Raw genomic sequence first — 25,848 nt, forward strand, 5'->3', positions numbered from 1 at the left:
TGGTGAATAACTTGGCTGCATTGTGTTCATTATCCAGGAATCTGTGGAATTTTGAATTTCAGAGTCATAGCTTAGGGTATCTGGCAGAAGAAATTTCTAAGCAGCAAAGCATTCAAGAAATGGTGTGGCTACTTCTAACAGCTTATGATCAGACAGAAGTAAAGGAATGACTTAAAGTTGGAACTTATATTTGAAAGGGAAGCATATTGTAAAAGTTTGGAAAATTTGCAATTTGGTCCTCTGGTAGAGAAAGATTCCAAGCAGTCTGTGGAGCTATCACTTGCTAGAGATATTAGCCTGACTAAAGGGTAGCCATGTGTTAATATCCATGACAATGGAGAAAAGGCCTGAAAGCCATTTCAGAAGTCTTTGAGGCAGCTCCTCCCATCACAGGCCCAGAGACCTAGGCAGAGTTGCACAGCCTTGCAATGCTGTTTCCCATATTCAGGGTGCTCTGGCTCCAGCTGTGGCTCAAAGGACCTCAGGCAGAGCATGGGCTGCCACTGACAAGTGTGTAAGCCTATGGCCTCAGCAACTTCCATATAGTGTTAAGCCTGTAGGCCCACAGAATGCAAAAGTGAAGGAGGCTTGGCAGCTTCTGCCCAGATTTAAGAGGATGTAAGGGGAAGGCTGGATCCCCAGGCAGAAGTCTGCTGCAAGAATGGAATCCCAGCAAAGAGCCTCTTCCTGGGTAGTGCAGAAGGAAAATTTTGGATTGGAGCTCCCACCCAGAGTCCCCAGAGAGGCATTGCTTAGTGGAGCTGTGGGGAGGGGTCACTGTCTTCTGGACTCCAGAATGTTACAGCCACTGTTTGCTTGCACCGTGCCTGAAAATGCCACAGGCTCTCAACTCCAACCTGTGTGAGCAGCCACGGTGGCTGTACCTTGCAAAGCCACAGGGGTGGATCTTCCCAAGACCTTGGGAGCCAACTCCGTCCATCAGTGTACTCTGGATGCAGGATGACAGGAGACTCATTTAGGGAGCTTTAATATTTAATGACTGCCTGCTAGGTTTAGGACTTGCATGGGGTCTGTTGTCTCTTTATTTTGGCCTGTTTATCCTTTTTGGAAGGGGAATGTAAACCCAATGTCTGTACACTACTGTATATTGGAAGTAAATAACTTGTCTTTTATTTCATAATTTTATAGGTGAAAGGAACTCATCTCCAGATGAGACTTTGGACTTTAAATTTTAGAGTTCATACTTTGGAGGACTGTTGTGAAGTCATGACTGAATTTTGAAATGTGAGGAGGACATGAGACTTGAAGCGCAGGGGTGGAATGATATAGTTTGGATATTTCTCTCCTTCAAATTGCATGTTGAAATGTGATTCCCAAAGTTAGAAGTGGGGCCTGGTGAAAGGTGATTGAATTATGGGGGCAAATCCCTCTTGAATGATTTCGCACCAATGCCTTGGTCGTAAGTGAGTTCTCACTCAGTTAGTTCAATGGGATCTGGTTGTTTAAGGAGTCTGGTACCTCCCCCTTCTCTTTCTTGCTCCCTGCTCGCTCAGCTGATGCACCTCTGCCCCCTTAACCTGCTGTCATGATTGTTACCTTTCTTAGGCCTTTATCAGACACAGATGCCAGCACCATGCTGTACAGCCTGGAAAAGTGTGAGCCAACTAAATTTCTTTTTTTTAAAATAAGTTACCCAGTCCCTGGTATTTTTTTTACAGCAGTGTAAAAATGGACTAACACAGTGGGGATCACATTTTGACATAAGATTTGGAGAGGACAAACATCTAAAATATATCGATAAAGTTTTCTCTTTTGGAATTTATCTCATTTTTCTGTCAATTAAAGCACACTGGAATGCACGGGAAACAGTCAGGAGGCTTCTCTGTGGTAGGCAGAGGGAGAAAACTGGCTTTAGGTTTCCCTACTCAATGACAGGCCTGTAGCACCCAACCTGTAGAGGGAAAGGGGCATTAATGTGCTATTATTATTTTAAGATTAGGTAAATACTATTTATTAATTATTTCATAATTAAAATCAGAGCACTCAAATATGAGTACTGGCTAAGTAACTGACATTTTCCCTCCCAGTTTTCTTAAAGAAGTCCAATATTTTGTAAATAAAATGCCAAAATTGCATGGTTTCACATGAAGTGTAGGCAGATATATATGTGGCTGGTGGCTAAAAAATCATCTCTCTAAAAAGAATATGTTACTATAGCACATTACACAGATTCAAATCTGAGTTTTTATTTTTTATTAGAGAAATTACAATTCTGGAAATTCTTTGTCTTTATTTACACATGCAACATTCTCCAAGAAATCTGCTGTGATTATTCTACTTTGTATTTGTCTCTCTTTCTGTAGATAAAATATATCATCTAATTCTATCTGATTATAGATTTTGTGCCATTTGTTTTGTGACTAATCTAATCTCTCAAGTGGATAGAGAACTCCTCAGTGACAGAGTGAATGTTGTATGTTTCTACTCTGTTTCCTATGCTGCTTCATACACTACTTGAAAAAGTTCAAGAAAATGCAGCTCATCCTTTAGAATCCTTTCACCACAAATAAAATTAGTGAATGAAACAACACCATTATAGCTGTGGTTACTTGTTGCATTTGAATGTCACAGAAGGATTTTACTTTTAAAATGTTATTTCTTATAAAAAGAGTCACTTTTTTTTGAAATATGACTATAAACCTATAATTGTGAAGATGGTTTAAAAATTCTTGCTTAAGAATTTTTTTGTAGTGTAAGAACCAATTGATTTTTTTAAAGCATATCCGTAGCTCCTACTATGTGTCAGACAAGATTCTAAGTGCTTTACAGACATTAGCTCATTGAATCCTCATGACATTTTATAGAATGTAGATTTCCTTCGATGTGGAAAGTATGACTATGTCTGTCCAGAGGGTTGATCCAAGGGATGCAGTCATGTGATCTTTAATATCATGATCAGTTGCACAACATTATTGGCCATATGTTACATCTGAGATTTTAGTTAAAATTAAAATGTCTTTAGTTTAAGTCAATATTCATAGAGAAAAGCTCTGACAAGAAGCAAACACAAAGGTAAGAAGATGGTTGTGATATGTACAGAAAAGTAAGCATTATTAAAAGGAGGATTATTTTTGTACTCTGTTGTTATGCTGATGAGGACTGATGGAGAGCAATCTCTAAATAAATTTTCTAAACCAGGCTGCCTTTAATAATGCTTTAAAAGTGATTTTTGCTTCTCTTCTCCCTTCCAGAGCACTGACAATGCCCCCAGTCTCATACCTTTTTCTGTCTCCAACCTAAATAGGTCTTAATTTATCTGAGTAAATTTTAGAATTCAAAATTTAAAAAAATGGACATCTATGTTAGTTAGCATTAAGTGTTAAGCATAATGTAGATTTTGTACAGAATTTTTTCTTATCCTTGAGAAATTGTTTTTCTCTTCTGTTCTGTCATTGAAAGGTTAAAACCACATGCAGGGAAGAGAAGTCATTGCTTAGTGCTGTGAGGAACGAGTCAAGCTTTGATTAAAATCAGAGGGTGTAAGAAAGAGCCAGTTCCAGAATGCTGATGACAACAAAGCAAACTTTTGTCTTAAAAGTGTGTTTATGTCTCACTGGGAAGCCTGTTTATCCTTGTCTTGCAAAATCAGATGTATTTGCTAGCAGAACCCTACTGTTTGCAATCCTACCTAGACATACTGCAGTTGCAGGATACCATAGTTCCTGTTTTTTTAAAGAGCCAAAGATAAAAGTCCTTAGTAAAAATTTGCTATGTAAAGGCACTTCAAATATTCCATAAATACCATACCAAGACACTTAAAATATGCCATAAAATATACCATAATGAGTTTAGAAATACTCATTCAATTATTCAATAATTTTTTTTCTCAGTGCCTTCCATGTGTAAGGTGCTAGGGCTTTGGTGCTGGCCGTGTTGCTGGAAAAGGTAATATCCCTTCTTTTATGGGTTACATTCTAAGGTGGTGGTTGCAGTGGAGTAAGGATGGTTTGAAAAGGGGTAGATACTAAGTAAACCAATTGACAGGATGATTTCAAAGAGTAATAATTACGTTTCTACTACAAAGACACATGCACACATATGTTTATTGTGGCACTGTTCATAATACCAAAGACTTGGAACCAACCCAAATGCCCATCAGTGATAGACTGGATAAACAAAATGTGGCACGTACACACCATGCTGTTGTTGTGAGTGGGAATGGAGCTATTTTATATTAGATGTATGTTCAAGGATATCATCACCATGAGCTTAGTCCTGAGTAATGAAAAAGAGCCAGCCATGGGAAATTATTGGGGCAGGGTGGTTGAACAAAGGGAAAATCCAGCACAAAAACCCAGGAACAGGAATGAGCTTCTTGTAATGAGGAGCAAAGCAAAGGTCATTCATGGGAGCAAGGCGAGCATAGATGAAGGTTGTAGAATTTGAGGATACAGAGGAGGGTAGGAGTTAGATTGTTTAGGACGTTGGAAGCCATAGTGAGTTTTAATTAAAATTTGTTGGAAGCCATTGAAGGGCTGTTTTTTTCTTTTTCTCTCTTTTTTTTTTTTTTAACAAGGAAAATGTATGATCTAATGCATGATTTAAAAAGATCGTTTTGGCTGCTTTGTAGAGAATGGATTATAATGGAGCAAGATATAGCAGAAAGTTTTTTTTATTTGGACATTTTTTTGCTGGAAATTTTATTTAATGCATGAGTAATAAGTGATTACTTTTCTGGAATTTATATTAGAAAGTAAGGCAAACAATAAATTATTATTATGCAAAGATTAGTTTGTGAATAACAAAGAAAATGCTTTTAACCTAGATGTTGGGTTGATGGATGCAGCAAACTACCATGGCACATGTATACCTATGTAACAAACCTGTATGTTCTGCACATGTATACCAGAACTTAAAGTACAATAAATAAAAAAAGAAAATGCTTTTAAAATAATTTTTCTTATGGCTTAAAATACAATCATGTTTTGTGGCAAAAATTTTAAAGAAGCATTTAGTTATATCTTATCTATTCCACTTGGTAAATAATCTCAATATAACTTCTCTGTTGGTTTAGCAAAGAGCATTTTGATAGATGTTCATTTGAATGAAAATATGAAGTTATGTATCTACATTTTTCTTTTTTTGAGGTAGAGTATTTGGCTCTTTTTATTACCCTTTTATTATTTCTTTCTGGATTTGGTTTTGCACAGCTTTATACACACAGAAATATTAGGCAACTCTATATTTTAGTTACAAATGGTTCTATTTCTTAATCCTAAAGAAATCAGCTTTGAAGTGCCTTGATAACTATTTTAATACAAAAGAGAAAAGTTCAGCTACTACAGCATTTGTAATTACCGTGTGAAAGACACACATGCACATGCATTTATAGCACAGCATGTATTCCTTGTTAGACGGACCATGAACTAAGAATTTAGACACCTCTTGTTTGGGGTTCAGTTAGGGTTCAATTCTGGAATTAAAAAAACATTTTTTTCATGATTGATTTTAACATCTCAGCTCCCATTATTTCAAATGTGCAAAACATGAGCAGGGATTATCATTTTGTTTTGAAGAGCTTTTCCATAAGGCCTTAATTTTATAAATTGAGTACGCTGCAGAATCAAATCTTTCTGTGGAGTAAAAGAGACAGTCCCACCATAGCCAGCCTTAGTGACTTCCGACTTGTCTGAGTCAAGGTGCTTAACTACTCTTCAGCTTCTGTTACTGGGAAGAAAGGGTCAATATTAATTCCCAGTTGAATAGAATTCCTTACTTGGGAAACTGTTTAGGTTTCCTAATTTGGCTCTAAAATTGCCTATCAAATATTTATAAGGCACTTACTATATGCAAAGATATCTTGATTTTTGTCTCTATCAATGAGCATCTTCATCGGTGGCTCCTTCACAATATGTGACTGCACTGAATCCATCTGAGAGTGAAAAGCTAATCTCCCAAGACGATACTTGAACCTCTCCTTTTAATTAAATAAGTTCATGTAGCCTATTGTAGCATGCAGAAATTTCTTACTACCTGAGTTTGAACAGAGTAGCCACATGTCCTTCGGCAAATTACTAAGGACCTTTGTGTGCTTCAGTAAAATATAGATATTAGATGATAGATAGTAACCTCTGTAAAATATAGATAATAATTCTGACTCTATCACTGATTTAATCAGGTAACCTGAGTTTTCACATGATATCTGGTAAGCGTCCAATGAATGGTGCTGCATGAATGTTATTGTTACTGCTATGGCCATGATTCCATTTGGTACACTAGCGAAACTCAGTAGTAATGTATGACAATGTTCAATGAGTGCCTACCATGGGCCTGTGTACATGTGCTCCAGGGTATAGAAACATGACTAAAATGGGATACTAACCTCGAAGGAATTTGTAGTGTATTTGGGGAGGCAAGAACAGAACCAGTTCTGCTACAAAAGATTCCTGTGAACAAGTGCTCATGGACTTCCATGGAACAGCTGTGCTAAGAAACTTCATTTATGTTTAATCTATGCCAAGTAATTAAGAGAGTTCTTGACCAAAGGCTTCCTGAGTTCATATACATTGTGGTGTCTGGTGATCTCTGGGCTTGGTGGAGCAGGATCTTACCTACCAATTATGAGAATGGATTCTCTTCTAAAATTGCAACTCTTCTCTTTTGACTTAATTGATTTATAAACTTCCTTTTTTTTTTTCCTTTTTTTCCGTGGGTTAAATTATCTCATCTCTTTTTCACACTGATTTCTTTTCCATAAACTTGTAGTAAACTTCAGGTTTATCCCACTTCCTTTCTTTTCATGCCGTGCTTCCTAGCATGAATGTGTTTAATAAGGTCAATTCTCCTCTAAGATGCCAACCAGCCATCATTACCTTTCGGGATTTTGGGCTTGTGCCTGTCTGAGTTAGGGAGTTTTGGAGCTTGTATCTTTCACTTGTTAAACAACCAGAGAAATCTGAAAGTTAGTTCAGCCCATCTTCCTTATGAAACAGTTTACCTGAATACAAATATATACTTGTTGATCATATATCTTTATCTCCTCTTGTTTATTTCTTTAAAAATTCTGTTCTTTTAAGTGAGGCCATTTTTGTGGTATTATTTGCAAAACCTCTTAAGAATACAATGTCTTCCATATAACCACAGAGAAAGGGTTTGGCTTTCTGGTATTGGAAATAATACCACGAAACTTGGTAGCTTAATGGAAAAAATAAGAAAATTTATGTACTGGAAAGAGAGTAGTGGAGTTGCAGTTTTACAGCAGTGCAATAAAGAAATTTCCAAAGCTTTTGCTGACAATCTCCTAAGGGCAGAAAGACAGTCTTTGGTGGTCATTTTCAGATCTACTTCTGGGATGGCTTAGGCCTTTCTTAGTTATGTGAATGAGTCATTAGTGCAATTTGGTGAGGATTTGCCTTCAGTTTGGGATTGATCATGGTTAAAGTATACAGAAAATGTCTCCATTGCTTCTCTTGAATGTGCTGTAAAGTAAAAATAATTCCAACTATGAAACTGGTTTTTATGTTAAAATTTACCTACCACTGTGGTGGACTTTGTTAAGTACTTGTTAGGTAGGTAGATATGCCTTAATTGTCATTTTTTGTTACTTGGGTTGTGAGAATCAAGTTCCATGAGGGACTTTTAAGCTTGTCATTTCATAATTTGAAAGCAAGTAATGGCAAGACCCCCAGCATTCACATGCTTGGAACATCTCTGAGTTCATGCAGGGGGAGGCAACCTGAGCTACACTTTTTAATCCTAACCACTCAGGTAGGATAGTATGGTCACATGCAGGCCACCGGGGCTGGCTCCTCTCTCTTAATTTCCCATTCCCCAGCTCTATATACACTCATCTCCCTTCTGTACCAGCCATGTTTCTTGCTCCCTGCAATCTTTTAAGTGAAATATCTTGCCTTGTTGCTTTAATTTCCCTCATCCCTTTCCCTGTAGCTGTGGAAAAAATAATTACTGAGAGAAATTCTCCTTGGAGAAGGTGGGTAAAGTTTGCCCTTCCTAGCTATTTCAAAAAGAGAAATACAATAATCACTTGACAATTATAAGATACGAAGCTCTTGTTCGGCTGGTACATACGTATATGGCTGAACTACTTGTTTATTGTCTGTGCCATTCTGATTGGTTGATAACAATGTTCTAAATATTTTGACTATGACCATTGATCGGGTATGCACTTACTAACAAAGTTATATGTGTTTATAATGATATGAACTTTGAAAAACACAGAAATAATTGTTTTATTATATTCTATAGTTGGTATTGTTAGTGTAGAGAAATGATTTTGATTTTTCTAAGTTGGTCATAGCTTCAACAACACATTGAACTCATTGGTTTCAATCATTTATTGAGTCTAATCGTTTTTCTAGGTAACAAAATTTATCTCTTTTCTCCTAATTCTTATACTTTATTTTTTGTTTCTTATAGCATTGTCAATACTGTCTTAATCAATAGTAGAAATAGTGGGCATCCTTGTCTTATTCCAGATTTTAAAATGCCATCTACACTTTCTCCATTAAGTGTAATGGCTCTTGTAGGTTTTTGATCTACTATATAGAAATATCACTCTTTCCTAATTTAAAATGACTCATAAGTACTGTATTAATTTTCTGTTGCTGCATAACAGATTCCTACAACTTGGCAGCATGAAACAGCCCTCATCTTATCTCACTGTTCTGTAGGTCAGAAGTCTGGGTGCATTCAACTGGGTTCTCTGCTCAGTTTCGACAAGTGTCTGAAATGAAGATAGAAGTAGTGTTGGGCTGTCACCTGGAGGCCTTGGGGAAGAATCCTTTTCAGAACTTATTTAGTAGCTGGCAGAATTCATTTCCTTGTGACTATAGGTCTGCAGTCCTTGTTTCCTGACAGGCCCTGGGTGGGGGGGGGGGCTGCCCTCTGCTCCTAGAAGCAGCTTGCATTCCTTCTCCTGTGGCCCCTCCATGCACAAACCAGAAAGTGTGCAATGAATTGTCTCACACTGGGAATCTCTCTGGCTTCTCTTCCTACCACATGGAGAAAGTTCTCTACCTTTAAAAGGACTCATGTGATTAAATTAGGCCGACTTAATCTCACTATCTTAAGGTCCACCATGCCATACACTATAACGTAATTCTGGGAATCATTTCTCATTATATTCACATGTTCCAGGAACTAGGCTGGGCATATTAAGGGGGTCACTTTTGAAATTGTGCCTAACACAAGTACATACCTAACTTTTGTTATGCGCTGTTTTATTTTTGTTTGTATTCTTCGACTCCGTTCTCAAAGCATATACACACGTATTACAGAGGCTCTATCAAGCTTGTCCAACCCGCCTTATTTTGTTATTGTTGTTCTGCTGTGTTTTGCTTTAGGCTCTTAGCAACTTGAAGCCATGGTTTTTACTTTCTGTCTCTAGTGATAAGCAGAAAAGAGGGATGAGGAAGGGGCTTTACCGGCACAACCAGTGCAACCAGAAACAGGAACTAAGAACCCCTGACCGTATTCTCTCCCTTGGACAACCCTGCAAAATCTATTTTTTCTAAAAAACAGTTTGACTTTGTGAACCCAATTTATCTTACTGCCTGTTTGACCTTACTCAGGTTAATTAACTTCTGTTTGTCTCATTTTTCTTACCATTCCAATGGGAATATTAGTGGTATCTATCTCAGAAAGTAAAGAGCAATTAGGCAATATGTTTTAGCTATGTAATTATTATCATCATATTAACCAAACTAAAACACTATTACTTTGCAATCCTCTTTATTTTCTTAACTACATTATAAATATTTTCTCTTATATGCAAGGATTCCTAGGAGATATCATTTTAACGGCTGCAAAGTATTCCTTTGTGTAGGTGTACTGTAATTTCTTTGCAAATCCCTCCTTGTTGGAAATTGCTTATATATTTTTTCATTTTATAAATGACACTGAGATGAAGAAGTTGTAGGTTTTTGTACACTATTTCTGTTTGATTCCTTAGAATTCATAGACATGGCATTGATTCAAGGAGAGCTGATTTATAAAGGCTTGTGATATATTTTTCCAAATTGCCCTATAGAAAGATTGAACTAATTTGCACATTTTCTTCCTCTTAGTCCCAGAAATCTCATTTACTTTTAAAGAGACTTTTTATATTATAAAATAATATCTTTAGAGAATGAGTCACGGGTAGCCAGTTTCTTCGGACAGTGGAAGAAAAAAATAGAAACTCACGGAGAAGTGGTCATGAAAAAAAGTCTGAGTTGAAGAGTAAGTTTTGGATGAAAGAAGAATGTGAAAAACATGTATAAATACCTTTGGATTAACCAGAAAATAGGGAATCTGGCAGGGGTGGGGCAGATAGTATGTACACATACCTCAGATATGGCATCATGTTTTAGGTAAGGATTACTAACACTGCCACAGAATTTTATTTTAGTTAGTTTTTATACATGGCACAATATTTTAAGCTAGATTATATAATAAAGCAATGCTACATTATTATGGTGAACCATATTCTGTGAATGATATTTTAAAAGTTTGTTAGTTGGGGTCTGTCTGCATTTCATTGTTTAAAGAGACCCAAAGGGTTTTTCATGTACTCTGGTGATTCCTTAGTTTAAATGTTGAGTGATACACTCCTAACTCTTGGGAACTATATGCCTAGCATGTCTGAAAGTAGCATCTAATTCAGCAAATATCTCAGTACTAGATTTCTGAAAATAAAATAGTAAAACCTCAGCAACTTCTTTGGAACACAAAGGTCTAGTGTAATTTACATAATACAACAATGTGTGGATTGCTTAATCTTAATGGTGCTTTTGGGCAGCTGTTGTAGTTACTACTATTGAGTATATCCATTAGCTCATTAGAAAAGAATGACATCACATGATGATGGCACTTGTTCAAGTTTGTAAAACTGTCTTGATCCCTGTATTCATCCTTCCCCTTTCTCCCCATCCCTTCCACACCATACTCAACAACTGCATACACATAGGGTGTGGTGAGTTGGTTGGCTTTATAATGCACTGGAGCAAGAGTAATCCATTTGGTATCAATAAAATGAGAAAGAGGATAAATCCATGTTATCTTGCTATCTAGAAGGTTACTGGACTTTTATTAGTTATTGAAGTGACTTCAGAATTAAATATTTAGACTTGATTTATAGTAGATGCCTTAAAAATGCTTATGAAATGAATATTTGCATAGGCCAACTGTTATGTAAGTCAAAAGAAAGTTAAGAAGACATTAAAAGTTCTATTTCAACGACCAATAAAAGAAAGGCAATACATTTGATTATATCCTGCATGGCATAATTTGCTGTCTCTCTCACTGGCAATACAGCCTGATCAGAATTTATCTGCCATAGCTAGTGAATGTCCTAACTGAAGGAGCTTGGGAATCCCCGTGTGATTTTAGATGTTATAGATCTTACATAGTCCCAGCTCTGATACTAAATGGCTATTATCTTGGGGAAATCACCTATCCTGCTTGACTTGGTTATTATTTCTCCTGTGAAATGAATAAATTAGACTACACAATTTTTAGATTCTTTCCAGTTCTAACATTGTATATCTTTCTATAATAAAATATTCGTCTTATACCAATCAGAGGGAAATGTGGAATAGCTTCATCTAAAACGCTATACTTTGGACAAATGGAAGTATTTCTTTTTTTTTTTTTTTCACTCTTGATGTATTTGACTTAAGATTACCACCTTGGCTTAATCAAAAGTTCATATAAATCCTCCAACTGCTTCTTAATGGTATAAAAATGGTAACCCAATCCCCATTTGAAACATGCCAGATGAGTATCGGGATGCCTAAATTGAAGCAGCCCAAGGCTACTGTAATCCTTCCAGCCTTACTTAACCTCTGTCATACTGCAATGCTCAAAGATGCAACAAGGAACCTGCAGTGCAATTCTGACACTAACTACATGGAATTAGTTCCAATTTCACAGATATATGGCACAGTTCCCCACAAGACTGCCCTAACCTCAGACACCATCTGCAAGCTTGGGAGATTCCTAGCCACCTGCACTTCTGACAAACTGGCTACAAATTCAGGTTTCCCACTACCCTCTTGAATTGGGTAATTTACTAGAATGACTTGTAGAACTCAGGAAAACACTATAGCTAAAATTTTATTATAGAGGATACAAGTTAGGACCAGCCAAAAGGAGAGACTCTTGTGGTGAGTTCTGGGAGGGTCTGAAACACTGAGCTTCATGTACTTAGGATGTTTCACCTCCTACTATATCAATGGATATCATCAACCAGGGAAGATCATCTGAACTATGGGTATCCAGGGTTTTTAATTAGGTTTCAGTATGTAGGCATAAGTGATTGAATAACTGATCATGTGATTGAAGTCAGTCTCTGGAAGCTCGGGCTGATGTCATGTGGTTCAAACCCTGACCCTCTAATCACATGGTTGATATTTCAAGTACGGCCAGTCCCCATCTTGAAGTTATTTAGGGTTCTACAATGAGTCACCTCATCAGCATAAACTAAGACATGGTCTACAGTGTCCACCAGAACTAATAAAGACACTCCTATCACAAAGCAAATTCCAAGGGCTTAAAGCCTCCCTTCCAGGATTCAGGGACAATGACTAGATGAGTTGTCAAATTCTTTATTACACAGTAGAACTTAAAAGTAGTATAAAAATATTTTGTTTGTTGCTTTAAAATCTTAGAAACTGTTCCAATCAGAAGCAGTCTTCTGGAATTTGTATATTCTAATATTAATAATTCTTCACATAATGATCATACCAAGGAAACACAGTTGATTTGGGTTTATTGCTGAGACTGACTTGTCGAACTAGACTTACAGTTGCCTTTAAAAACAAAAACAAACAAGTGAAAAAAAGGTCCTGCCCAACACTGCAAGAATTATATACAATTTATGTTATGCACTGGGACTAACAATTACTGCTAGATCTTTATTTTAAAGTGGTATCCTATTTAGCGACAGAAAATTGAAGACAATTAATGCTTTCTTTATGAGAGGCTGTGGAGCATGGGATTTCTGTGGCATCAAGTTCAACACACTAAGAGCTGAGATTTGATGCGTTTCTAGAGATAGTGTTAAATGAGATCACAGGATCCTGCTAAGCATGTTCTAGTGCTCCTTTGCTGTATGTTTGGTGTCATTTGTCAGCAGGGAATGGTTGAAATGAGAGGTGAAAATTGACAGAGTAGAGAGAGTCTTTGCAGTTTTAAAGCCACAGCCACAGATACCCAGGTTTCCTAACATTTTCTCCTAGATCTTCCTGTACATGGAGGGCAGCACAAGAACACCAGTGATTTTGTTGGAATGAAGCCAAGACAGTAACTTTTTTTTGTATGCTCTTTATAATATAGCTCTCAGAAATGAACAAATAAGAAGAATGGGGTCACCATTCTTCTTGTAGCCAGCTACAAGTGAGACAGTAAGCAATCCTTACTCAGTATCATGGCAGGAAAACACTCAAGACTGACACTGACCTGTATTATGAATGAGGTGCCTTGGTAAAGCAAAGGTTTGGGCCCAACAGTGAATCAAGGAGCAATTTCATAGATGGGCTACAGTCATTCCTTAAAAGGGAGAGAACACAGTTGTGTTGGTCTTTTAGTATCTTTGCATTTAGTCTGTAGGTTTAGATTGGCTTTCTCAAAGACTATTTCTCTAAAATTGTATGGATAGCTTTTAGTTTTGAAAGAACACTTTTCTCATTAAAAAATTCTCAACAAATAAAATAGGTAGATAGCAAGCCACAGAGAACCAACATTTTCATTACAGTAAAGAGACAGATTCCAAACCAGTGTACCAATAAATGCATTTTAATATGTAGTTAGGTGTCCAGGCACAGTAAGCAACACACACAGATTTCAATAAATACGTAGATGCCAAGGCACATGGAACCAACACACACATTTCAATAAGCAGATGAATACTGTGGCACAGAAGACCAACACACACATTTCAGTAAGTAGATGGATGCTGAGACAGTGAACTGATACACACAGTTTCAATAAGCAGATGGAGCCTGAGGCACAGTGAACAACCCACACATTTCAATAATAGATAGATGCCAAGGCACAAAAAGCCTACGGACGTTTCAATAAGTAGACAGAAAAAAATTCCTATTAAAAAATAAATTATTGTACTACAACTTTGAGAATGCTTTGGAAAATCTTTCCAAACTACTATAATAATAAACGAAATAGGCCAGTTGGAAATTTCTTGCTGGAAAAAACATAATGTGTTATAGGAGGGATGGTTTACTGAAATACCTAACTGGTACAGCCTGCTTTTGCTATTAAAACAATGTTGCCAGTTGTCAAATAAAGTAGGCTTTTATTGCTGAATCATTGTACCTCCAGTATTGTAACTAATTTCTGGATTAGTTTTTTTCTTTAATGCATAGATGAGATGCTAATAATTACTTCAGTCATAATACTTTAGTAAACATTTTTTATTTGGATGAAAATGTCTTATGCATCTATTATTACCAATATTTGGAGCATAACTAATATTTTCTTAGTGTACCTATGTGTTTGACGTAGATAATCATATCTGGAATGAGCCAGAGTTTATGGTGATATTACAAGCACAAAGTAAAATGCCTCAAATTCCTTTTGTGCCAAGGCAAGGTATAGATACAAACATAAGATTTTATAGATGTGTTTTCTTCTTTGAAGACTTGAAATTTGCCTATTGATTTTTTAATTTTCTCCACTGCCAAGGAAGAGGAATGATAAAATAAGGATAGCTCTTAAGTGAACACAAAAGTTTGGATTAAAAAAATAAAAACAAGGTCCAAAAGGATGTCTGAATATTAGTCTAAAGTAGGGGCCCAAAACTCCCAGGCCCAGGCCTTTTAGGAACTGGGCCACACAGCAGGAGGTGAGCAGCAGGCAAGCAAACATTACAACTGGAGCTCTGCCTCCTGTCGGATCAGCGGCGGCATTAGTTTCTCATAGGAGCACAAACCCTACTGTGAATGCATGCGAGGGGTTTAGATTGCACGCTCCATGTGAGAATCTAACTAATGCCTGATGATCTGAGGCGGAACACTGTCATCCCCAAACCATCTCTGCCTCCAAGAAAAAACTGTCTTCTGCTAAACTGGTCCCTGGTGCCAAGAAATGTGGGGACTGCTGGTCTAAAGGATGAGAGGAAAAAGAACTACTGAGATGAAAATCATGCCATTCATCATGGGATAGATAGGAAGAAGGAAGATAAAAGGTACTGAGCGTTGTTTTATTTCATCTATTACTATGCATCTATTACTGAATACATTTTTACAATTACCTTTTCATTCTAGGACAGATAGCTGTCTCTGCACCTTCATTGTTTTGACAACCATCCTTCTGAAGGACACATTGATTATGTGGTGTTTAACTCATTTGATTTTCCTACTGGTTATATCTATTGTTATGGGCATAGGAGATTTGGAGCAAACATTGATTAGCACCAGTTCCTGATTTTTTTTTAAAAAGATGCTAGTAAAAGTATAATAATAGAAATATTGGATGAAAGAGTGCTAGAATCAGCTTGAAAGACAACTAGACATAGGCAGGTGGAACTAGAACCATTAAGAGTTAAAAATGAGCTCTCCTAGTGCCATGCAGGTTATCATATAAATCCTTAATCATCATCTCCAACTATTCAAATCCTAACTCCATCACATTTTTGTTGGGTGACCTAGGGCAAGTTAACCTCTCTGTACCTCAGCTTCTTCATCTTAAAGTAGAGATAATACTGCTTCTCTCAGAGGTGTTAGGAGGATTAAATGAGATAATAGATGTAAAGTAGTAAAACAGTGTCTGGAACATAGTAAGTACTCAGTATTAGCTATTTCGTATGATCTTACTCATAAATATAACATAGCAGCACTGGCCTTATTACTGGGAATGTAGTGGAAGATCACAGACTTGGAAGCCAGTGACTTGGGCCGAAATTTTGCCTTTGCCATTTACCGGCAGTGTGAACTTGGGCAAGTTAATGTGTCTGTGACTCGGCTCTCTTTTCGGCAATATCCGAAAAATAGCAACCACTTCTGGGGGTTTTAGGAGGATGAAATGGGTTAAAATATATAAAGTGCTAACATGACTTTTTCCTTCCCTTTTCTCCTTCCTTGAAGACACACTGGGGTAAAGAAATTCCATGATCCCTGCTGTGCCTAAGCCACCCCAGTGGACCTGATCTTGCACTACCCCTGTGGCTGGAGGTGTGAGATATCTACAGGTATATTTGATGGCCAGCAGTAGGTGGGTCAAAGCTTCTTTAAAGTTGAATTGAACTAATTGATTAGTCAGTGAGTTTGATTTAACAAGATTGAACTAATAACCTGTTATGCAGAGGATGTAGGGATGGCAGAGTTTCTTTAACCAAGAGAAAGTCCCCTAAGACGAGATGTCTCTCTTGTAGCACTTTGAATCCCACCCCGTCCATCCCAGCTCCCAAACCCTTCTGGGATCCAGCCCGGGTAGGAGCCTCTGCATCCCTGCCTCCTTCTCTTCACCTGGCCCAGTGATCTTCAACTGTGGCCCTTCCTTAAGAACAGCAAAGCCTTCTGGGGAGATGTAAGACTTATCACCATAGCAATTAGAAAGTTAAAACTCACTTTAACTTTACTAGGATTTCTTATCTTAAGTAAATAGAAACTTCTGGGCAGACTAGAAGAAGGTAAAGGTCTCAGACAGTCTGAGAAATTCCTTGAAACAAAAGTTCACATAAGTTTTCTTTCCTTGTCTTTCTTTCTTTCTTTCTTTCTTTTTTTTTTTAATCTTAAATCTAACTTGACTGGATCTGAATTGGCCTGGCCTGCTTTCTGTCTAACCCTCCTCACTCCTGTACTTGTAATTACCTGTCTCTTCCCCAACTCCACTGCAGGAGTCTCTTCCTAATTATGTTGTACAAAGGAGAGGAGTAGGATTTGAGGAAATAGTTCCTCAAATATTTAAATATTTAAAGAAATAGTTCCTACCCTCCAGACACAAGGGACTATTACACATGTACTGACATTATCTCATTTCAATACTTTCTACTTATTATATTGATATTATGTTTATCAATGTTAAAGAAGTGGTGTCACCCATAATGGCTATATAGAATGAGAGATTACCCATAATGGCTATGTAGAATGAGAGATTAGCTACAGGGAGATCAAGAAAGCCTTCCTGCCCAAGATGGAACAGGAAGGATAGCAGAATTTAAACAGGTAATTTTTTGTGAGGGAAGGGCAGGGAAAATGACATGTTTTTGGCATTTGTGAAATATTTTATAATTAGAATAAACAAAATGAAATAAAAAAACAAACAAATAGAGACTGGAAAACCACTTAGGAGCCTATAATACAATGTTTGCTTTTAAAACGATATGACACTCAATGAGAAAGGGTAGAAAAACAAGGTGTGGATTGAGAGGCAACATGTGGATCCAACAACTTATACATAGGTGCTGTCTCAGACGTGACATCTGAGGCTCCAGAACTGGAAGTTAATGCCATCGAGTAAATTCATATATATATATACACACACACACACACATATATACACACACATACATATGTATATATACACGTGTATATATGTGCATATATACATATATACACATGTATATATACACGTGTATATATACATATATACATATATACACATACATATATACTTGTATGTATATATACATACATATGTGTATATATGTATATATGTGTATATATATACATACGTATGTACATATACACATATGTATGTGTATATATACATATACATATACACGTATGTATACATACATATGTACATATACACATATGTATATGTATATATTTATATATTTATATATGTACATATATACATACATATATGTATATATACACATATGTACATGTATATTATTTCTTATAATGTGCTATTTATATGTATATATGTATGTATATATACATACACATGTATATATACATATATACATATGTGTGTGTATATATATATATGTATGTATATGAATATATATAATTTTTTTTGAGACTGTGTTTCCCAGGCTGGAGTACAGTGGTGTGATCTCAGCTCACTGCAACCTCCGCCTCCTGGGTTCAAGCAATTCTTGTGCTTCAGCCTCTTGAGTAGCTGGGACTACAGGCATGTGCCACCACGGCTGGCTAGTAAATTCATTGGTATCGAGTCATGGATATGTCACTGTAACTCTGCATATGTATGTATAAATATTTATAAATCCATATTTTCTAAGCATTTGAATAATTTGAAAAATAAGCAGGGAAAAGTGAAGGTTGTCTTACTCTATATATTCACTGAGTAAAATTATTAAGTAAGAGGATTATTTCTTATAATGTGCTATGAACTAGGATCAGTTCACAAGGGAATATGCAAGGGAGAAAGTAGCTAATGTAGTCCTGGAGGCACAGATAGTTTGTCCAAATCGCAGGAAATGATGCTCCATTGAGCTTTGTAGTTATCGGACAATTTATAGAGTTAGTTTATTTCTGTTCAGTGTATTTTTTTGAAGAAAGATCGAGAAAATAGAGTATAAGAGGTAGGGGTTTGCAAACCATTTATATGTGAAAGGTTGACATCTTGTAAATGGACTGATTATCCCACAATGCTCTAGAAAACAAAATTAGAATATGTTGAGTAGATTTTAGCTTCTGAAAATTTTAGTTCCTATAAATTTTAGCTCCTGAAAACATTCAACAACTCATACAACTCAAATGGAAAAGATTCTTTCCTGAGTAGTGCTGAGTCTTTCTTCCTACATACTTAACAACATCCCTAAGTAATTTCTGCTTTGCATAGAAGACTGGACTGGATGACACTTTCCTGCACCCTATAAGATTTGTGATTCTGTCTTCTCATGAGAGGTGGTGTAGACAATCCTCTGTGTGCATGATAAATGGAGCCCATTTCGTTTCACTCTGTTCTCAGAATGCCTCCAGTTACATTTCTGTTTTACTCACATTAACTTGGGTCTTGGTGGTAGTGCTGTTTAGCACAATGCCTGGATACAGTAGACACTCAAAACTACTTGCTGCTAGGTTGATTTACTTTTATGAATATGCAGAGGAACAGAAGCACAATGTCCGAATTTACCATTGCTTTCAACAGTAAGCAGCCACAGAGTCTGGCCAACAGATGTACAGAAATGAGAAGAGATGATGGGAGAACATCCAGAATACAACCTTAGCACACATGGGCTCTGTTATCTATGAGTAAAGTAGCCTGAAAGATTTATTAACTCTGGTTACCTTAACAGTTGATAGAATTGTTTTAGGTGGCCCAAATGAATGGAGATTCATTGTATCACCTCTCTATTTTGTTCTTGCAACCTGGCAATGAACATATCCTCTCCTTCCTCTATGCTTCTTTGATCTTACTATTTCTCTTATCTTAGTATCCAGTGTTTTACAGTTATCAGGTGAATTAATTTTTTCATAGAATATTCAAATACTTTGTCCTGTCTACTTCTCAGAATTCTGATCATTAACAAAGATACACAACTGGAATGTGCCAAGGTTCACAGGAAGAGATTTTAGAAAATAACCTGTATTTGTTTAGCTCCATTTACTAGATAGCTCTTAGAAACCGTATGAAAGACTGTGTGTATGACAAGACTGGGTACATAGGTGTCTGGAATAAAAGTGAAGGTGGGCTAGACAGAGAACGGTGTTCTCAAGGCTTGTCAGGAGACTGTTGCCAGACACCAGAGAAAATGGCTTCTGACTGCTTTTGTCGAACTAACTGGCAGACATCCTTGTTCTGACCCCAGCGCCCACACGCCTCTTGCCAGCCTTATGAGGGCTTTAATTTTCCAGGCAATTCTGTGGTAAATTCAGTGCTGCTCTACTCACTTCCATATAGATGTACCTAAATAATCCACATTCGTTTTGATTCTTTAGTAAAATAGTATATTTCCACAAATTTCTTAGAAAAGCACATAATTTATAAAAGCAATGAATGATCTATCTAAAAACTTAGTGAATTGGAGACAAAGAAAATGAGGAAATAAAAAGTCTCTGTAGTTCTGCTGTCTAGAGTTAACCAGTGAAAATAATGACATACACTCCAGGCTTTTTTCTATGCACAAAATTACGTATTTGGGTTTTTAAAAAAATGGAACCACATAATCAATACAGTTTGGCAACTTGCTTTTTAAAAAGTTAACACTGAATCACAAACATTAAAGTTTGCATATATCTCAATTATGTGAAATTAACAAAATTTATCTTTTGTTGGACACTTAGGTGGTCCTGAATTGTTATTATAATGAACGTATTTATTATTAATAATATAATGATAAATGTATTTCTTAATAATATACTAATGACAAATGTATTTCTTTTACAGAAATACTCTCCCTACATCTTTGTTGGTAGCTAAATGATTAGTGCTTCTCTGAAGCCAGGCTATGGGGTAACCTTTTTCCAAGGCTGGGGTTGGGGGTTAAAAGTGGGGATAGAGAGTCATAATGCCCTAGTGTTCTAGAGAGAAGCCTGGGTGCTGGGCTTCCTTAGAAGAGGACTCATTGCCTTTCCACATCTGGTGACCATACTGCTGTTTGTAGGGGAGAGAGGAGAATCAGAGAAGTAATGCACGACATACCTCAAAACAAAAGGAGTTATGCAAACAAAAGCTCAGAAGGGCCTGGTGCATCTGGGAAAGATGAGGCTTTCACAGTGGTCGTATCATAGGGGTTTGCAGGGGAGATGAGATTATAGAAGTAGACTTCAGAAGCATCATCAAGGAACTAGCTGTGGAGTTTGTACTTTGTTGTGTAGACAAAGAAAGTTTTGATAAAGAGCTTGTATTCTTCAACCATTGGTATCATCAGGCCAAATTAAGATGTTTCTTTCTAGTCATGGGTCTTGATTTTCTTTTTATTTGTGTTTTGGGCTTTGTTACATTATCTTTTAGTGGTGGCATAATGGTCCAAGCCTCACTTTTCAGTTTTACCTTTTATTTGTTTATTTACTTGTATATCCAAGATGTTTTCAAAGCCACCTTATTTGTTCCACACTGTTTGTTTGGAAGTCAAAGCTGGGATCAGTGACTTGCTTAGTTCTAACATGTAGCTGGGACAATTTATAGAACTGATTCCATGAAATGATCTATTCAAAATCATGGTGGTCAGGCAATGGACACATGAAACTACAAAATATATTGCTACTGTTAAGTCCGAATGGTAGTTTACAGAGGAATGATTTTCCTCAAAGTCCTTAGAAAATTCCACTGCATACTTTTTGGAATGTTTTAGCCAAGTTAAGGCAAGGGTTAAGAGATGCAGAAAAGGGAATTCAAAATTAAGGAGCGTGGTATCCTTGTAGTTACCAAGCAGAAAATCTAAAAGTAACATTTGTCACATACCATTTTCAAATTAGTATCAGGTGCTCTAAATTCATTTCTTAAAACTATTTGTTAGCTTATCTATAATTTATTTATTTAAAAACACTTCTCTGAAATTAATTTGTGTTGGCTTTGCATTTACTGTTCTCAGAAGTATGAGAAGATCAATTACTGATATCAATGTTTGCTCTCCCTTAGGTGATTCTCTCTATGCGTATCTGACTTACTACAGAAGTTATCATTTTTGTAGTTCTAATGTCAGTTCGAATTCAAATGATTCAAATGTCTGCATCAGTGTTTCTGCTATCATTCATTTCTTTCTGTCAGTTTGTACACAATAGCATCACTTTGTGGAAAGTGAAATGAATGTCATCTAGCCTAGCTAGTTAATTTTTAAAAATTATAGAACTGAAAAAAAGGTTGTATCAACTAATTACCTTGATTTCTTCTTTTCTAGGTGACAATGGCCAATATCGGAATAAATGGAAATCATTCTCTGGAAACCTGTGAAACGACGCTTTTTGCTCTCCGGATGGCAACATGGAATCAAATCTTAGATCCCTGGGTATACATTCTTCTACGGAAGGCTGTCCTTAAGAATCTCTACAAGCTTGCCAGTCGATGTTGTGGTGTGCATGTCATCAGCTTACATATTTGGGAGCTTAGCTCCATTAAAAATTCCTTAAAGGTTGCTGCTATTTCTGAGTCACCAATTACAGAGAAATCAGTAAGCATCTAGTTTAATAGGACGGTAAGTCAGTGTACGGCTAGAACAAAATTAAGAAATGTTTGGCAATATTTCAGTTAGTTAAGTACCCGCAGCCTAACTGGAAAATTCAGGACTCATCATATAGTTTGAAGATACTTTTGTCAGATTCAGGTTTTGAAATTTGTCAGATAAACAGCACGGTCGTACATTTTTCACTTGTTTTTGCCAGTGGGAGGTAGACACAATGAAATGCTGCCATAGGAGTCACACTGAAAGCAATTTGAGCTTATCTGTCTAATTGATGCTTTGAGCGAATCATCTGCTGAGGTCTAATGCCTTTGCTTGGCCTGTTTGCCAGAGAACGTCTTCATGCAGCCTGCACAGTGAAATGGTTATTTTGAGATTACCACTCCGTAGCGATTCCTTATAAACTAGGCCTCATTTTTTGATCTGGCCTCTTTTGCCTTGCATTATGTAGCCTCAGTTAATACATGCATAGATACCTGGAATTCATGACGGTTTATTATAACAACCTCTGTATATTCCAGGCCTGGCTGACAGGTTGTCGGACCCTGCAATCCTGTCTAGCATGGGCTCATTCTTGTCATATTTGCCAAATACGACTGCTTATATTTATTACTATGAAGGTAGATTGTTGGAAGTGTTTTTCTTGATGTCATAGATAGCGATTTTCAAATAATTATTTTTTCCTCTAAAAATTTTAGTGCATGGTTGCACAATAAATAATTTTTAGAGAAACAAAGGCTCTATCTCAGCACATAGATGGGTAACTTGCATAACAGCAGTTTCAAAAGTCTATCATGTATAATATAAACAGAAGCTACGTGCCAGTGATAGGTGCAAAGAACATTGGCAAAAGGTGCTTTACCTTGAGCCATTATTTGTGTCAGAGAACAAAAGAAACATATTCAATATATAATATTTAAAGACTATCTGCAGCTAGTGTGTTTCTTCTTTACACATGTATATACACAGAGGCTGAGGCAGAGAATTGCTTGAATCTAGGAGGCAGAGGTTGCAGTGAGCTGAGATTGCACCACAGCACCCCTGCTTGGGTGACAGAGCAAGACTCTTTTCTTTTTATCAAAAGAAAATGCTGTTGATAGCAGGTTGATTAAATTTGTAAGACAGCATGTTCCAGAGCCTGTGCTACCAGTACCAAGAGGGGAAGACTGGCAATTTGCCAAGCATTTGGGGATTATTATAACGATTAACTAGGAGATCAAGAGATAATAATCTCTCCCCAAATTTTCCAATACTAATTGAGACTTTTTCTTTGCTTGTTCATATAATTCAACCAAAAGAATTTCAATACTCTTTCAAATTGTCCTAAGTCTATCAGAAATTAGGGTAGGTAGTCCTGCTTTATAATAGGGAAACTCATTTCTGTGTAAGAGTTCTTTGCTTTAATTAACTTGGATCCATTTAAAAATTATTCCTCCCTGTTAGGCTGATTTCAGATTCTCTAGGAAGTCTGTGTAATTCAATGAGACTTAAATTATTACACTCATAAATATCTGCTTTTGATTGGTCATTTACATTGGAAGCCATTGTTAACTTTTAGTGAGTTTTGGTAAATTCCCATCAGTAAATTAAAAGGAATTAGGCAAATAGCCTCACTGAAGATCTAAAGGCAATAATTTTTCAGTAAGTTTAAAGAAAAGAAACACAAACATTTTGACACATGATCTCCTTAAGGTCAGTAAATAATTAATAAAACAAATTTAGGTTATTCTTATTTATAGAGCATATAGTAGATGCTCGACAAATACTTTCCAGGTTGAATTAGACAAGAGTTCCTTGGTGTAAAATAAACACAGAATCTCAAAGTTTTGTGCAGTTTTAATTTAAACTAATGGTTATGGGGTATTGTGGTATATATGAGTGGATGTATGTATATACATGTGTGAATATGTGTGTGATATATATTTCTATAGCACATATGCTTTTTAAAAAAAGCTGCTGCAATTAGTGACTGTTATTACATAAATACTCTCATTTGTTTCAAGAAAACTTAAAGCCCAGAAGACCTTTCAGATGGGTTATTTGCTTTCAGAGGAGATATTTATTTCATACAGTTACCTAAGAGTATTGATGTGATGTGAACAGAGACATAAGGAATCATTTTCTATCCTTCCTCATCATGCTAGGTACAATGCTTCAGTGAATATTTCCACGTATTTGGACTGGGGAGAGGCATTGAGAGGAAACTCTCATTCAGGGGCTCCAGGCCCCTTCTTGAGGCTTCTAAATAAATGGCAGAATTCTTGCTCTATTTCCATAATGTTACCCTGGCCATGTTCACTGCCTTGAGGAGATCTTGCAACATGACCATGTGTGAGAATGTGTGAGTATGCAAGGCTTTGAGGAGTGAGAGAGGAGTGTGCATATCCTAGGAGGATTATCTATGTTATCTGAGCATAGGTTTGGGCAACCAAATTGGTCTTAAAAATGATGTTAAACCCAAGAAGTAGACATCAAAAATTGAAAAGAAAAAAAGCATGTGTGTTTTCATTGTTTTAAGTTTTTCTTCTGAGGAAAACAAAATTAAATAAAAAAATGCAACACTGTGCATGCATATCTGACTTCAGACTTTTATTTCTGTTATTAGATGTGTTGCATGTAGCTTGGTAATTTACTGTATGATGAATAATAGACTGGAACATCTACCAATAACTTTCATACAAATGTTCAGAATAGAAGTATATTTGTTCAGGTTTCTGGAAATAAATAGTAAAATAAATAGTACAAATAGTTTCAATAAATTTACCAATCCGAGTGTTTCTGGCTCTATTTCAAAACTCATAACTAATCTTCAGAGTAACTGAATTTCCCTTTGAACTGGGTAAGGCAATTATCCAAACAACTTTGCATACTATTTAAACATGATTTCTGGATGATTTTATTATTCTGGGCAAATAATATAAACATGTCAGGATTTTTACAAGTCCTAGTGATTTTTTTTTTTTTTAAGATGAGACCAAAGCCAAAACATCACATAGGTTTTTCTGACTATGAATACAAAGATAGGTAATGCTAATTCTCAGTAGCTCTGGGTACATCTAGATATCAGACCTTTTACTGATGGGTTTAACTAGGGTGATAGAAATGTGCCCTTAATTTTTTTTTCTAGAGGCAGAAAGTTGCTTCTAATTATATACATAGCTAAAGTGAAAAATATCTGAAAGTTAATACACACATATGTAGATATATTTGTGTTATGTGATAAACGGTCTTGTTTGCACACTTCTGGACTTGAGAAGTCTGCATTTGTTTTGCACCTATTCTGAGTTTAGAACCCCAATAAGAGGACTTGTTAAATACACAGTGAACTTTTTGTGAAAACTGTTACTAGCTTCACCTGTATGCCATCATTGCTCCAAATTAAATAACTGTTTAGGGTCAGAATATAAATGCTGGGAATATACATTTTATTACTTCTTAATCTAGGAGTCAAAGATTTTACCACCTGGTAAATAATGTTGGACTTCAACTTGTTACTGACACATTTTAATAGTAGATGAAATCTGTTTTTCTTTGTTATGTGAATAAATGTATATTGTGCTCTTCAGACTTGTTGGATTGTATAGAGATTAAATAGTGATATGTATATTTTGTTGTTTGCTTTGCAACTCATGTAATTTCAGTGCTTTGACTAGCTTAAAACTTCAAACAAGAAATTTTACAATAAAGTTGGACTAATGTTCATCAAGAATGATTATTTTAGGAGGGCCATATAATACTTGATACTCTCAAACCTAAACTCCCATTTTTTACTTATTTTTTAATTTTATGTTAGGTTCTGGGGTACATGTGCAGGTCATGCAGGGTGTTGCATAGGTGCA

General features: G+C 36.3%; 1 protein-coding gene across 2 annotated transcripts in view; it reads left to right on the forward strand.

Moving 5' to 3' along the window:
* The window catches only part of PTGFR (prostaglandin F receptor), a 37,855-nt gene extending 13,280 nt beyond the window's left edge, over positions 1 to 24,575 (forward strand). For both annotated transcript variants that reach the window (XM_010350615.3, XM_074381056.1), the window contains exon 3: positions 21,731 to 24,575. In XM_010350615.3, the coding sequence (XP_010348917.2) occupies positions 21,731 to 22,012 (282 nt within the window). In that variant the 3' untranslated portion in view covers positions 22,013 to 24,575. The remainder of the gene's footprint in view (positions 1 to 21,730) is intronic.
* Positions 24,576 to 25,848: the final 1,273 nt, after the last annotated feature.

This window comes from Saimiri boliviensis, chromosome 11, assembly GCF_048565385.1.
Source record: "Saimiri boliviensis isolate mSaiBol1 chromosome 11, mSaiBol1.pri, whole genome shotgun sequence".
NCBI lineage: Eukaryota > Metazoa > Chordata > Mammalia > Primates > Cebidae > Saimiri > Saimiri boliviensis.